The 14,251-nt window shown below is 39.8% G+C and overlaps 1 protein-coding gene across 1 annotated transcript; it reads right to left on the reverse strand.

Moving 5' to 3' along the window:
- Nucleotides 1-5,725: 5,725 nt before the first annotated feature.
- LOC124263452 (mammalian ependymin-related protein 1-like) lies at nucleotides 5,726-11,754 on the reverse strand. Its single transcript, XM_046698099.1, has 6 exons — nucleotides 11,544-11,754; nucleotides 10,510-10,620; nucleotides 9,209-9,293; nucleotides 8,061-8,240; nucleotides 7,481-7,569; nucleotides 5,726-5,848 (listed from the first exon to the last, which is right to left on the reverse strand). The coding sequence occupies exons 1-6, from the start codon at nucleotides 11,673-11,675 to the stop codon at nucleotides 5,795-5,797; spliced, it is 651 nt and encodes a 216-aa protein (XP_046554055.1). The 5' UTR covers nucleotides 11,676-11,754; the 3' UTR covers nucleotides 5,726-5,794.
- Between the last annotated feature and the right edge of the window lie 2,497 nt (nucleotides 11,755-14,251).

Consider the following 14,251-nt stretch of genomic DNA (forward strand, 5'->3'; position numbering starts at 1 on the left):
AATTCTATGTCTTTTAAAAGACAAATTAATTCTATGTCCTTTTAAAGACAAATACATTCTATGTTGTTGTTTTTCCCATAATCATGCAAGGCAAAATAAAATGTACACTTTGAGAACAGTTTTGTAAAATAATTTCCAAACGATGTCTGAAAACGTACACACGTACATACAAAAACACAAACACACACACGCACGCACGCGCGCACACACATACACACACATACATACATACATACATACATACGTACGTACATACGTACAAGCATACATGCATATATGCATACATGCATACATGCATACATGCATACATACATGCATACATACATACATACATACATACATACATACATACATATACATACATACATACATACATACATACATACATACATACAAACATACATACATACATACATACATACATACATACTACATACTACATACTACATACTACATACATATACATACATGCATACATACATACATACATACATACATGCATACATACATACATACATACATACGTGCATACATACATACATACATACATACATACATACATACATGCAAACATACATACATACATGCATACAAACATACATACATACATACTACATACTACATACATACACACACACACACATACATACATACATACACACACACACACACACATACATACATACTACATACATACATACATACATACATACATACATACATACATACATACATACATACATACATACATACATACATACATACATACATACATACATACATACATACATACATACATACATACATACATACATACATACATACATACATACTCACGTATGAAGCATGTGACACTCATAGCACACTAAACCAATACATCGCATGGGTGAACAAGGTAAGAATTTAACAGCGTTCAGACAAGCACCTCCAGTCTGTTAATCGCAGTCATAAAGCCATAAAGTCTTACAGTTGAAGTCAGGGTAACACTTGACTTACTGTAGTATATGAAACAGGGCCGCTCGAGATTTTCGACGTACGGTCTACATTAAAAACTAGCCAGCCCGATAGTCTGGTTGAAAATTTAGATAACATGTTCCGTACATATGAGTAAATTCACCATATCTTAAAATCTATTTTTCAAAATGAGCGTTACATTTAGACTTGACAATTACTGTTTGAACATTGAACTATCGCATCCCAAGCTCAAAGCACTGCGTTGACATATATACTCTCCCCAAAAAAGAAACGCATAGGAATTTCAGCTGTATTTTTATGTTTCTTTTGAAGGATCTTGTAGGCTTTATGAGTAAATGAAATATAGCGAAATTGCACACTGGGAATGCAGACTTATCCGTCTTTGGCACCAACTCGAGGAAAGTCAGTTTGAGTGTCACATGGAAACGTGTGGTGGCGCTGAAGTCAATACCTCGTGTGACCACCGTGGGCATCCAGAACTGCACGGCATCGCTTCGGCATCGAACGAATAAGTCTAAGAATCTCGTGTTGCCCAATCGCAGCCCACTCTGCCTGTAGTGCCTGTGCGAGTTGCTGAAGTGTCTGGGGCTGAGGGTTACGACGTCGCACCCGTCTGTCCAGGGCATCCCACAGATGTTCGATCGGGTTTAAGTCCTGTGATCTTGAGGGCCAGGGGAGCACATTGATGTTGTGGTTCAAGAGGAAGTCTCTAGTGTGACGTGCTGTGTTGGGCCTGGCATTATCCTGTTGAAACAACTCCCTCTTGCGATCAATGATTGGAAGGAGGTGTTGGCGTAGGATTATATCGATGCCTTTCCACGTGGTGCAGAATATACAATGACGGTACACTACATATTACAATATATTAAAACAAATATACACGACAAACATAAAACATAAATTCTAGAGCATGGAAGATCAATTTTGAATACGAAAAGATAGTAGATGTTAGATGTGCGGAATCAAGTGAAATATTACAAATTTTCTTAACATGCACTTATTTTGGTGAAATAATAACATAGGTGGCGAACAGGGAAAAGTGTGTCTTATTATTCAGTTTTAAAGATTAATCATCGCAACAGGAAAGAATAAAACTTGGAAGGAAACGTGTCAGATGGATATATTTTGGATTGTACATTTTTCCGATACTACTTCAATGCATATTTGTAACAAAGAGTGCTTAGAATTAACAAAACACCTTTCTGCTTTTCATTGTACATTTCTGATTAGCTGGACTTTTCTCAGCGTAATGTTGAATTTGACTACTTATACGTATAACGATACATGTACTATATTCCAGTCAGACCTGTGTATGGACTTGTGAAACTAGGAATGCTACCAATAACACCTGGACAGTGTTTAATGTGTAATAAAGAGTGTGATGGAGTTATAAAACACCAACTGGTTTATCGTACATTATCTGATTCAAGGAGCATACTTTATGTGCATCTAGTTGACAAATTAAACCTCGAACATTGCATGTGTATTGAAGACTGTGCATATGACAAATCGAGAACTGTGACAACATTAGGGGTATAAACCCTAGTTTAGTTAATATGAGCCTCGACGTTTGGCTGATTTCATAGCATGTGCATCATGAGACAGACAGGTGTGTCAGCTGTCAGTGTTTTTGTAATCTTACTCATTTTGCATGTCCCATACATATAAAATACATGAGCTCTTCTCATTTATTTTCCAGCGAAACCCGTCCACAACTATACCGAGATCCATCATGTTGTACCCATGCTGATAAATGGAGAAGATTCGAACATAGAATTGCAGTTCGACAGGCATCGGGGATTCTTGGCCTTTCACAGGAGGTCTTAGCCTTTTACAGGAAATCTTGGCCTTTCACAGGAGGTATTGGCCTTTCACAGGAGGTATTAGCTTTTCACAGAAGATCTTGGCATTTCACAGGAGGTTTTGGCCTTTAACAGGAGGTCTTGCCCTATCACAGGAGATCTTGGCCTTTCACAGGAGGTCTTGGCCTGTCACACTAACCTCAAACATGTTCATTGGCCAGGAAGCTGTTTCTTGTATATCACGGAATGTTCTGAATTTTACAAAAGTGCACAATTATAGGCTTATATATTTGACAGAGGTGTCTGTCTCGTATATTTCCATGTTGTATTACTTAGTATGATAACTTGAAAGACCTTTGTGGTTCTACTGAAATAACAAAAGAAGACATAATGGTTGCTTTACACGTTCCGAAACTGTTCTTTATGTTTGTAATGATGTCCATGTTTATTGTGTGTTTGGTTTTAATTCTACATCAAGATATTCTACTGAAAGAAAAGTATATTTTCAATCATTCTGAAATACATAATTGGACCCAGGACCTCAACATTTCATATGGAAATCTTAACACAACTGGACCAAGCTTCAACAACACGATGCTTCCTGATGATGTCGTCCAGGACGTGTTTTCAAGATGGCGAACAACCACGTCACGTGACAACACTCTAACGGTGGCATTCCGTGGTCGTCTGGGAAACAATATGTTTGAGTATGCCTCATTGCTAGGAATTGCTGTCAGTACAGGAAAACAGCCTCTTATTCCAAAATCAAACCAACTCAACAGACTCTTTAATATATCTTTCATCGGGGACATGCGCAATCAGCCTTCGACGCGTGTTTCGGAGAGACAATATGGCGCTTATGACCGCAAGCTCCTTACACTGCCCGGTGGAAATGTTGAAGTCTGGGGGTATCTTCAATCATGGAAGTATTTCCACTGCATCAGCGCCTCAATAAGAAAAGAGTTCATCTTCAGAAAAAAATACATCGATCTCAGTGGTCAGTGTTTTGAAAAATACACAAATAAGCATAAAAACCGAACTGTTATTGGGATTCACGTTCGACGCACAGATATGACTTCTGGAGGAAAGAGAGGCTATGTGGCTGCCCCTTTGTCGTATATTAAAAAGGCCATTGCACATATGAACACAAAGTTTCACAACCCTCTGTTCCTTATAGCTACTGATGACAAAAATTGGTGCAGAAAATATCTTGTTTCCTCGGACATAATACTCATGGAAAATTCAGATCCCTTTGTAGACTTTGCGACCATGACCTTGTGCGACCACATGATAATGACCGTGGGGACATTTGGATGGTGGGCTGCTTGGCTTGGAGACGGGTACGCTGTATATTACAGAGATTTTCCCAGGCCAGGATCGGAGTTAGCTAGCGGTCTCATAAAAGAAGACCACTTCCTGCCCCACTGGGTTCCTCTTGGTGCTTGATAATGCTCATGTGAAGATCCGGGAATAAAGCTGAGTGCGGCGTAAAAGTAAAGTCAGTCGCTTACTCATATGCTGCGACTCGAATTGCCTGCCTGTATTTCTGCTTGTGTTGTTTGTTAATCGACTGCATGTGTCAGAATATGTTCTTGAAACACTATGAATACAGATATCACTACCACTTATCATTAATGTGATGTGTTTAGTACAGACCCGAGTATAATAATAACATTCCCTGGAAACCCCCAGACAACAGTACTTACAGTATCCTCAACATAACATGTAATTTAGTGGGCGGTGGGATAGTCTAGTGGTTAAAGCGTTGGCTCGTCACGCCGAAGACCCGGGTTCGAATCCCCACATGGGTACAATGAGTGAAGCCCATTTCTGGTGTCCCCCGCCGTGATGTTGCTGGAATATTGCTAAAAGCGGCGTAAAACCAAACTCAGTCAGTCAGTCAGTGCAATTTAGTGATTATCTGATATTTTAATGATAATATTTTGACAATGAGAGAACTTCATGTTGGTGACTTGTTCGAAAGGATAAAATATTCTTGGATAAATCCAGGAATGTCATCACCATAAAGATCCGGGTTTGAATTCGCCTTCAGCAACCCATGCTTGTCGTGAGAGGCGACTCACGGGATCGGGTGGTCAGGCTCGCTGACTTGACCCTTGTCATCGTATCCCAATTGCGTAGATCGATGATCATGATGTTGATCACTGGATTGTCTGGTTCAGACTCGATTATTTACTGACCGCTGTAATAAAGCTGGAATATTGCTGAGTGCGGCGTTAAACAACCGACCAACCAACTAAACTTCAAAAATTCCTAAAACTTCAACCTCCCAAAATTGTAAGATGGCACGGTTCTCTTGACGATTCTGAAATATTCTCAAAATGTGATTTGGGGCACGCATATGCCACAGGAATCATGAATCTCTTATCCATCCAGAATTAACTACAAACTTACTATGGAAAATAGCCTATGTTCATCACAAGTTCCAAGTAAAATTAGCATCTGTTGTGAAAATAGCTAGCATGAAAATCTTTGCGAGACAGTGTGCCCTATGTGACAAGTATGTACAAAACTGCGCAAAACATGTACTCCTAAACTTTGCAACACTCAATGAAGACAGAAAGAGCGTCTTTGGGGCACTGGCACCAATGATTTGGTTAAATTCTGTGACCAGAGTGATGAAAAGATCATCAACTTTATACTAAGTGATTAATGTTTTTATTGCTATTTTACAAACTTTTTGTTCAATTTTAATCACGGAATGTGACTTTTAGAATATCCTTTACAATATATCAAAAGTTTTGTTTTCGTTTGTTTTCTCCTTTAATCATTTGGACTTTCAGTTTGGATTCAAGTAATCCTAAAACTTTCTGAATTCGTTCACAAATGTAGACAATATATATGTCCAGACACTAACTAGTCATTATATCAGTATGCAGTATATACTGAAATGTATGTATGCAATATCCCTGTACATCCCAGTATTGTGACAGAGTTGCCTTTTATTTCTAAAAATGATGGGTGACATTTGTCTGCAGTTTGTGCAGCTGTGTCCATTACAAACCAAGGAACCTGTACCTCCGCTTGAATGTCCCCTCAGTGATTGGAACCTGGAAAGATTGCAGAAAACACATACTAGACAGTTACATTAAAAGAACTAAAACACATTTCATATTAACAATCATATTCAACGTAATATGGTAGTTACGAGAGTTGAAATGTCAATGTAAGGTGAGGTGAAATGGGGTTTAACGTCGCACTTAATAATATTCCTCTCATATGATGACGTGCATGCGTGTGTATGTGCGGCTGCTTGTACTAGCCCAGACTTAAGCTGGTTTTATAGTGCTAGCCCACTGAGATACCATGCCGCAGTGAAGCATGTATACCCCACTCAGACACATTATACTGACTCCGAGCCGACCAGTCCTGGTTGTACCCATTAATGCCGAGCGCCAGGCAGGGACCAACAAGTACCATATTTTAACGTATTTTGCTATGATGTGGCCGGGGATCGAACCCGCGCCCTTCCGCTCTCCGGGCGGACGCTCTAACCACTACACCACGGAGTCGGACAAATGCCAATGTAATGGTCTACAAATTTGCTAATAACTTCAAATGTCAACTTAGCACATTAAGATTTGAACTTATAAAGTTGGCATATGTTAAGAAGCTGTGTGTTGTGTAGTAGCATAGGCACAGTTTTCGACTCTCATGTAAGTTTAGTGATGAGTACTGACTGAGTATGGTTTTACGCCGCTTTTAGCAATCTTCAAGCAATATCAAAGCAGGGGACACCAGAAATGAGCTTCACACATTGTACCCATGTGGGGATTCGAACGCTTTAACCACTAGGCTACCCCACCGCCCAACCCGTTACGTCAGACATAACAGTTCCCTGGTACGTCTGCTAAAAGACTGAAATATTATGCACACAACCTTTGGGAAAACTTACAAACTTGCTGATAAAACAGTCAATAGGTCCAGTAGGGGAAGTAAGTATTAAAAGATTGGGTTACAAACTTTACACAAATGTGTTTATTTGTTTCATGTAATGTATCTCGAAAAAAACGATGAAAAACAAACAAACAGCCCCCCTCTCCTAAAAAGGCGTGAAATACAATCACGAGCTCACGATCTTGAAAACTGAATATACGAACTTGAAATTTCATCTTATTTTCACAATGAGTCTTGAAAATCAAACGTTAGCTTACATTTCATGCCATTTGAAGTTGGTATCATGAATATACAAGAAAACCATACGGGCTAGAAGTGTTCTTCAGGAACACATGCTTGTCGTAAGAGACGGCTAACGGGATCAGGTGGTCAGGCTCGCTGACTTGGTTGACACGTGTCATCGGTTCCCACGTGTGTAGATTGATGTTCATGCTGTTGATCACTGGATTGTCTGGTCCCGATTCGATTATTTGCATTCTGCCGGCTCATAGTTGAAACTAGTTGGAAAATTGTTGAGTGCGGCGTTAAACAACAAACAATGTTCTCTTCCCTTCATCAGCTTGCGCAAGAAACGGACTTGCTAACAATGATCCCTTAGTTTTAGATGAGTGAGTGAGTGAGTGGCTTTAGCTTTACGCCCCTTTTAGCAATGTTCCTGTAAGATCACTGCAGTGGACACCAGAAATGGGCTTCATCTATTGTACATATGTGGAGAATCGAGCCCGGGTCTTCGGCGCGAACGCTTTAAGTAACAAGTAACAAACAAACGGATGACGAAGTCCTACCTGGTTGCAGGAAGGAGGAGGAGTAAACACGGAAGGGTCATTGATTCCTTTGGTGATATTAAGGAACCCCACTGTTTCAAACACTCGCGCTTAAAAGGAAACACAAGATGAAACATTTAAAAATATGTTATTAGATTGAATGAGTTAAGAGTGAGTTAGTCACATGGACAGTATTTCAGACACATCGTGACGAGAACAGGTTATACACTCGTGAAACCTAAACACAGTCTACAAATTCCTGTCGACGAAGGATAGTTAAAACGACTTGAAAATCATATATACGTAAAACAAGCATATCAATCTAAAGTATTTTACTCGTAGAGAAAATACAATGTATATAGATCACAGCCAACTGAAGGCAGATCACCCCCACTAAGGTGAGTGAGGGAGTGAGTTTAGTTAATAGCCCATTCAAAAACATGTCGCCACTCACCATTGATGTGAAATATATCCGTTTCTTGGAGACTTTTTGCTCAAAGTTCCCTCTCCGGTATTAATCGATAATCTATAGATGTGTAGTTAACGGGTATCAAGCTCTATGATCTATATCGATAGACAGCCACCAAGATGGGCATATTACCAGTATTTGCTGTTCCAGTAGCGACTTCGCCTACAGGGTAGCATTCGGTGCCGTCTGGGGACACGGTGAGGCCGATATCGACGTTGACACTGGGGGCTTTCTGATTCCAAAAATATGTATCCCCTGGAAGTCGGTTCTTTCCGCCACCAAAATACACAGACTGACCTTTCACAGCGTTGTCTGGATATAAAGAGGAATAAAATTTAAATACATTGGACTAACGAATCATTTAATGATCGTCTCAACCCTGTACAATGTTCTATTCATTCACGTCTGTGCATCCTAAGGCTGGAGTAAGCGACTATGGTTTACGCGGCTTTTAGCATTATTCTAGTAATATCACTCAGGAGACAGCAAAAATGGGCTTCACTCATTGTACCCATGTGGGGAATCGAACCCAGGCGTTTGGCGTAACGAGCGATCATTCTAATCACTTGGCTACCCCATACATATTATGGCTTCCTTAAAGAACGAATAAACTTTGTTTTTGTGTACACTTTTAACCATTACATATGAAAGACTTGTGGTTAGTCTTCAGCGGAAGACCAAATTCATTCGTTAAAGACTTGTGTTTAATTAATACCGAGCCATTAAAAGTTGCCAAAAAGCCGTCTACTTCACTCTCGCCCGCCAACGAAACCACAGAGAGGTTACGTAACACTGCAGTGAACCGGAAGTGACGTCATTTGAAGAAAGATTTTCAGTCAGTATATAAAGTGTGTATTAAGCTCGTCATTTTGCTGATTTTTCTACGTTTTCATAGAGTAAAAAAAATTAAAACTACATACCAGTTGTAGTAAAATATGTATATGATTGATAACCAAATTGATTTTGCATGACACAACTTGTAACATAATGATTTCTTCTTCAGAAGGGAGGTTGGGGTCGAAGTACTGGCACGGATTCTGATGGTATCATTAGTTGGGTGAAGCGTGCGATTTTTTAGATTAATTCGTCCTATAGCTCCTTAGATGGCTTAAAGACGTCAGAAATGGGCTTCACACAGTGTACCCATGTGGGGAATCGTACATGGGTCTTCGGCGTGACGAACGAACGTTTTAACCACTGGGCTACCGATTGCCTCGGCGAACATAGCGAAAAAAAGAAAAATATTTTGTAACGATGAAAGTCACACAGCTGAATCTTACCTGGGACACACGCTGGTATAATCGATCCAACGATCTTGCTTTTCGTACATTTGTTGGTCAGAAGGTCAATATTATACTGGATCCCCTGGGAAGGTAAAAATTAGGTGATCATGAAACTAGATTGTAAACTGATATTAAGGAAACTCTGTGCATCGAGAAATACAATGTACTTAACATTCTGTACTTTTTGATGTTAAAAAGTACAGAATTGCACTTGGACATTTCCGTCTCAGTTCACATATGCTTGTGATTGAAGAAGGAAGATGGAGTGTGCCTGAAATCCCACTTGTTGATAGATTATGTCCATTTTGTACTAACGAAATAGAAGATGACTACCAATTACTCTTGATTTGTCCAAAATATGGAGCAATACAAAAATAATATTTAAGTAATATATCATTGGAAAATATAAGTATGTTTAAGTTTACTCAATTGTAAATATGCGAAAACAGTTTTGAAGTATTAAAAACTGCGAAGTATATTTATAAGTTTAAGTTTAAGTTTTGTGTTATTTAGTTTTCATATATCCTCATTCTTGGGGAATTATGTTAGGATTGTTGTCTATATCAGTACCTCGCCATGTGCACAAAAACAATATGCAAATATTTCATTGAGTTGAAATGTATGGGTTCTTGTATGTATCTTGCCTTAACTCTTGCCTTAACTCTTGACTCAAATGTAAATAGCGTGAATTGACTTCGGATGGGCATCACCATGGTTACATGTCACTGGGTCTCCTTTTGACTTTACAAGAAATTGATTGTTTCTATCAAATATATATAGATACATCGAAAATCTCACCGACTGTCTTTTGATATCAAATAGACAAGTTGATAAAGATGCACTATTTTTACTGTTATCAACTTGTGTTGATATATTTGATATACGAAGACACAAGGGTGAGATCCCATTTATTATAAAAAATCATTCTTCATTAGTTTTCAATGAAAAATGTCCATCTCTGAACACGGTACTGCCATTAGACTTGCAGTGCAGCGATGTCATAGCATTGTGACGTCATCAAGTTCATGACGTCACAACATTGTCAGGGCATTGTATTAAATTAGGAGATAAACATCATGTGTTGGCCAATTTCCGGGTGTTATTGAGTATTTGAAGCACGGGAATTCATTTGGAACCGACGGCGTCAGCCGGAGGTTTCAAATGAAATATTCCCGTGCTTATATTAATATAACGATATTCATACTAATACATAGGTTTGTGAATACGGAAACAGACGTTCTTGTGTATTGGCTCAGCGGATCCTGATATCGTAAGGGTAGATTACTGAAAGTACCCACCTTGTTGTAGTTGTGTATGACTCGAATCACTGTCTGGACGGACCCAGCTGTGCTGTTCATGATAAGAGCAACTCTCGAGTTTGTTCCATCATAGGAGATGACATTTGTGACCTGGAACAGAGAGTAATAAAACAAGATAAGGCAGATGAAGATTATTACACTTATACAGCGATGTGTGCGTGTGTGCGTGTGCGTTCACTAATTCCACTGGTATATCGAAATTGCTTTGGAGGACGATTGGGGTAACCTAGCGGTTAAAGCGTCCGCTCGTCACGCCGAAGACCCAGGTTCGATTCCTCACATCGGTATAATGTGTAAAGCCCGTTTCTTGTATCCTTTGATATTGCTAGAATGTTGCTAAAGGTGGCGTCCAAACTTAAATCACTCACTTGAGGACTTGCACTTCAGTAGACGTACACTGTCTCATAATCCAATGCCGTTGATTGTGCAATATTTTGCCCTTGATTTTGCTTAACGTTTTACCGATACACCTAACTTGGAGTTAACGAACGGCAGACGGTGGGCTAGCTTGTCACACCGAGGATCCGGGTTCGATTCCCCACATGGGTACAATGTGTGAAGTCCATATTGCTAAAAGCGGCGTAAAACTAAACTCATCACTCACTCCCTCAAATTTGCTATGCCTTCAAAGCGGTTACCTCTCTTACCAACCATATTATTAAAATCTGTTGAAACCTGATTGAATAAGTATGTCGATATGGGTGCAATATAGTGGATGCGATGTGTCCTTTAACTGACTCACTCATCGAATAAGAGCCAAGCATTATTAGGTCATTGGGTCAGCTAACCGGGTATTGCTTTGATAGCTGAGTCTGTTGTTGTGACATATTTTAGGAATGTAGGGTTTCATCTAGACTAACATCTATATTGCAGAAAAACAACAACATCTTTTACGAAGCGCTGGAACTTGCGTGTTCACGTATTGGGGGTTTCTGACGAACGCTAAATATCCGAAGAGCTATTTTTTAGTTTCGTCAGAAAAAAAACACAAACCAAAAACCAAACCAAAATACCAGAAATGCTGCAGCCTTTCCACTCGTGACTGACTGTCCAATTACATTCTGAAGTCCTTCCCATTGTTTTGGCATACAGCAACCAGCCCAGCAGCACGACACGAAGGTCAAGACAAGGATTCCTCGTAGCATATTGGAGGCTCGGACACCACAGTCTTCTTGCTAGACTGAGGTACTCTTATCAATAAAGTCTGGACACGTTGATTCAACTATGATATAGAAGCACGTGACTCACATTGAAGAGGTCACCTTGAAGATAATACGTATTATTTTTCTATAACAGTCCCTGCAATGTGTTGGTTGGTTTACTCAGCAGTATTCCAGCTATATGGCGGACGTCTGTAAATAATCGAGTCCGGTCCAGACAATCCAGTGATCAACATCATGAGCATCGAGCTACGCAATTGGGTCACGATGACATGTGTCAACCAAGTCAGCGAGCCAGACCACCCAACCCCGTTAGTCGCCTCTCACGACAAGCATGGCTTACTGAAGACCAATTCTTACCCGGACCTTCACGGGTACCTGCAATGGGAGGTTGATTCTACGACACCTTATTAATATTTCCATCGTGCTATCGGTCATTCATCCATCTGTATGCAATACGAACATATAATTTGCTGTATTTAGCGTCTCAGTATGTACGACAATCTAGTGAATGATATTACGAACAACAGCTATTAATACTTTCATTATGTTATCGGTCATAATTCATGTATCTCTTAGTCCATCTCTCCACATATAGGCATCATGTGCAAGAAGAAAACAGCAAGCCTGGATTCAATACGACACTACGAGTGCACTTCCTCCCATCATGTCACTAAAGTACTGTCGGAAATAGAAAAAAACGTGTCTTTCTTTCATGAAGTTTATGTTGAGATATGTAAAAGAGTATGATACCTGATAACCATAGGAACGCATCGTATTAAATGTCGCAAAATATATAGATCGACAGGGCTGGATATTATTTGTAAATTGTTATGACATGCCGTGTACTTCCCCATTATAATTGCCCTAAAGGATTATCTTATCTTAGCTGATATCTCTATCCCCCAGCCCGACCCCAACGATCGTCTGCGACACCCGTCCTGGTTTTGCTTTTGAGACGAACCCTCCTATCTGTTTCTTTTTATAGTGACAGTGAGACTCCTTGGCAGCTACATCCTTAATTGTTTCAGGATGAAAGTTATTTTTTTTTACGCCAGCTATCGTTTATAATGAAGCTACGTCTAGTTTCAAATTGGGCATTTAAAAAGTGTCATTTGTAATACAATATCGTCGCACACTAATTTGCATAAAGCCATGGTCTGTTCCAAATAAGTCTTTTTGGACTTAGTTAAAACCGCATTGCTCATTTCTGCCCTAATCTCTCCTCAGTAAAGTCCTTTTTCTACGTTTCCTATGTCCCTACCACTGAGACTGTAGTTAGGCCGCACTTAGTTTAACAGGGTTTTTTTCTATTTCCGACAGCATCGAAGGTTCATCATTTCAGTAATACCATAGACCATCGTGGCTAACGATCTCACAGAGAGACACGTTGTTCAAAGAGATCATGTGAGATTCATAGCCGTGAAGGTCCGGGTATTGGTTAGCAGTCTGTGCGATCTTACTCACACTTCGTCTGTCCCTCGTGCTCACGCTTATCAGAAACAAACAGTTTATTCTTGATTGGCTCAAATAATTTACTGCTACATTGCCCTGATACACACAGGAGAATGACTGTGTTTACATGCGTGACGTCACGCTCTATACTTTAATCAGCCATGCATCGTCAGAGATGAATGCAATTAAAATTCAACCAAGTGTGCTGACTACAAAATGCACCACATTAGAAGCATCCATATCCGATATGCGTGATGAAGTCGATAGAATCAAACATGAGCAAGCGAGCGTATATACTGACATGGACACACTTGTACAGAAAACGATAATCTAGAGAAAGTAGTGGCAGCTCACGGGGTGCCGCTCACGAGTCAGAGATTGACAGACTAGAGCTTGAGGCGTTCAGTAGAAGGTACAGCATAGTCTTCTATGGTCTACCTGAACAACAAAATGAATCGTTTGAGTCGTGTAGGGATTATATCGTGTTAGTTTTGAATTAAAATGTGAAAACTAAGGAGTGGAATAGAGGCGGTATTTTAAGTGCGCATCGCATAGGTAGAAACTCCAGACCCGATAAACCACGCCACTTATAGCCAAGTTTAATCTCACTGATGAGAAGATCTCCGTACTCAAACATCAAGACACGTTGAGAAGTAATAATAATAATTTAATAATAATTGATTGATAGAGCGCCTATTTCCAACAGATATTGCTCAATGGCGCTATGAAGAAAAAGGATTGTAGACAATGTCTATGGAAAAGAGAGTTTGAACAGATGAGTTTTGAGGGCAGTTTTGAAAGCATCAGCAGATTCTATTTCTTTTAGGGTGAGTGGTAGAATGTTCCAGAGATAGGGGGCTGCAGCAGAGAACGCTCTTGATCCCATGGCTGTTTTGACGTGAGGCTGTGTAAGCAGTAGGGAGTTTGATGAGCGGAGCAATCGGCTTGGAACATGGAGATGAATGAGGCTTTTAAGATATTGAGAAAACATGTTTTCATAGATGCAGCTGTGTGTAAGAAGAAGAAGTTTGTATTGAATTCTGCTTGATACAGGAAGCCAGTGAAGAGTTTGGAGGATAGGTGTCACGGTTTGGTAGCGTGGCGCA

Source organism: Haliotis rubra, unplaced genomic scaffold (genome assembly GCF_003918875.1).
Source record: "Haliotis rubra isolate DU_JTF1 unplaced genomic scaffold, ASM391887v1 Scf883, whole genome shotgun sequence".
NCBI classification, from domain to species: Eukaryota; Metazoa; Mollusca; class Gastropoda; order Lepetellida; family Haliotidae; genus Haliotis; species Haliotis rubra.

What these genes read in the sequence shown, in the direction of transcription:
- LOC124263452 (XM_046698099.1), bottom strand. Translation starts at nt 11,675, where the DNA reads ATGCTACGAGGAATCCTTGTCTTGACCTTCGTGTCGTGCTGCTGGGCT. An exon ending in GAAAGGCTGCAGCATTTCTG is followed by an intron (nt 10,621 to 11,543) that starts GTATTTTGGTTT and finishes TCTCTGTTCCAG; the next exon opens with GTCACAAATGTCATCTCCTA. An exon ending in TACTGGAACAGCAAATACTG is followed by an intron (nt 7,570 to 8,060) that starts GTAATATGCCCA and finishes TTTCCTTTTAAG; the next exon opens with CGCGAGTGTTTGAAACAGTG.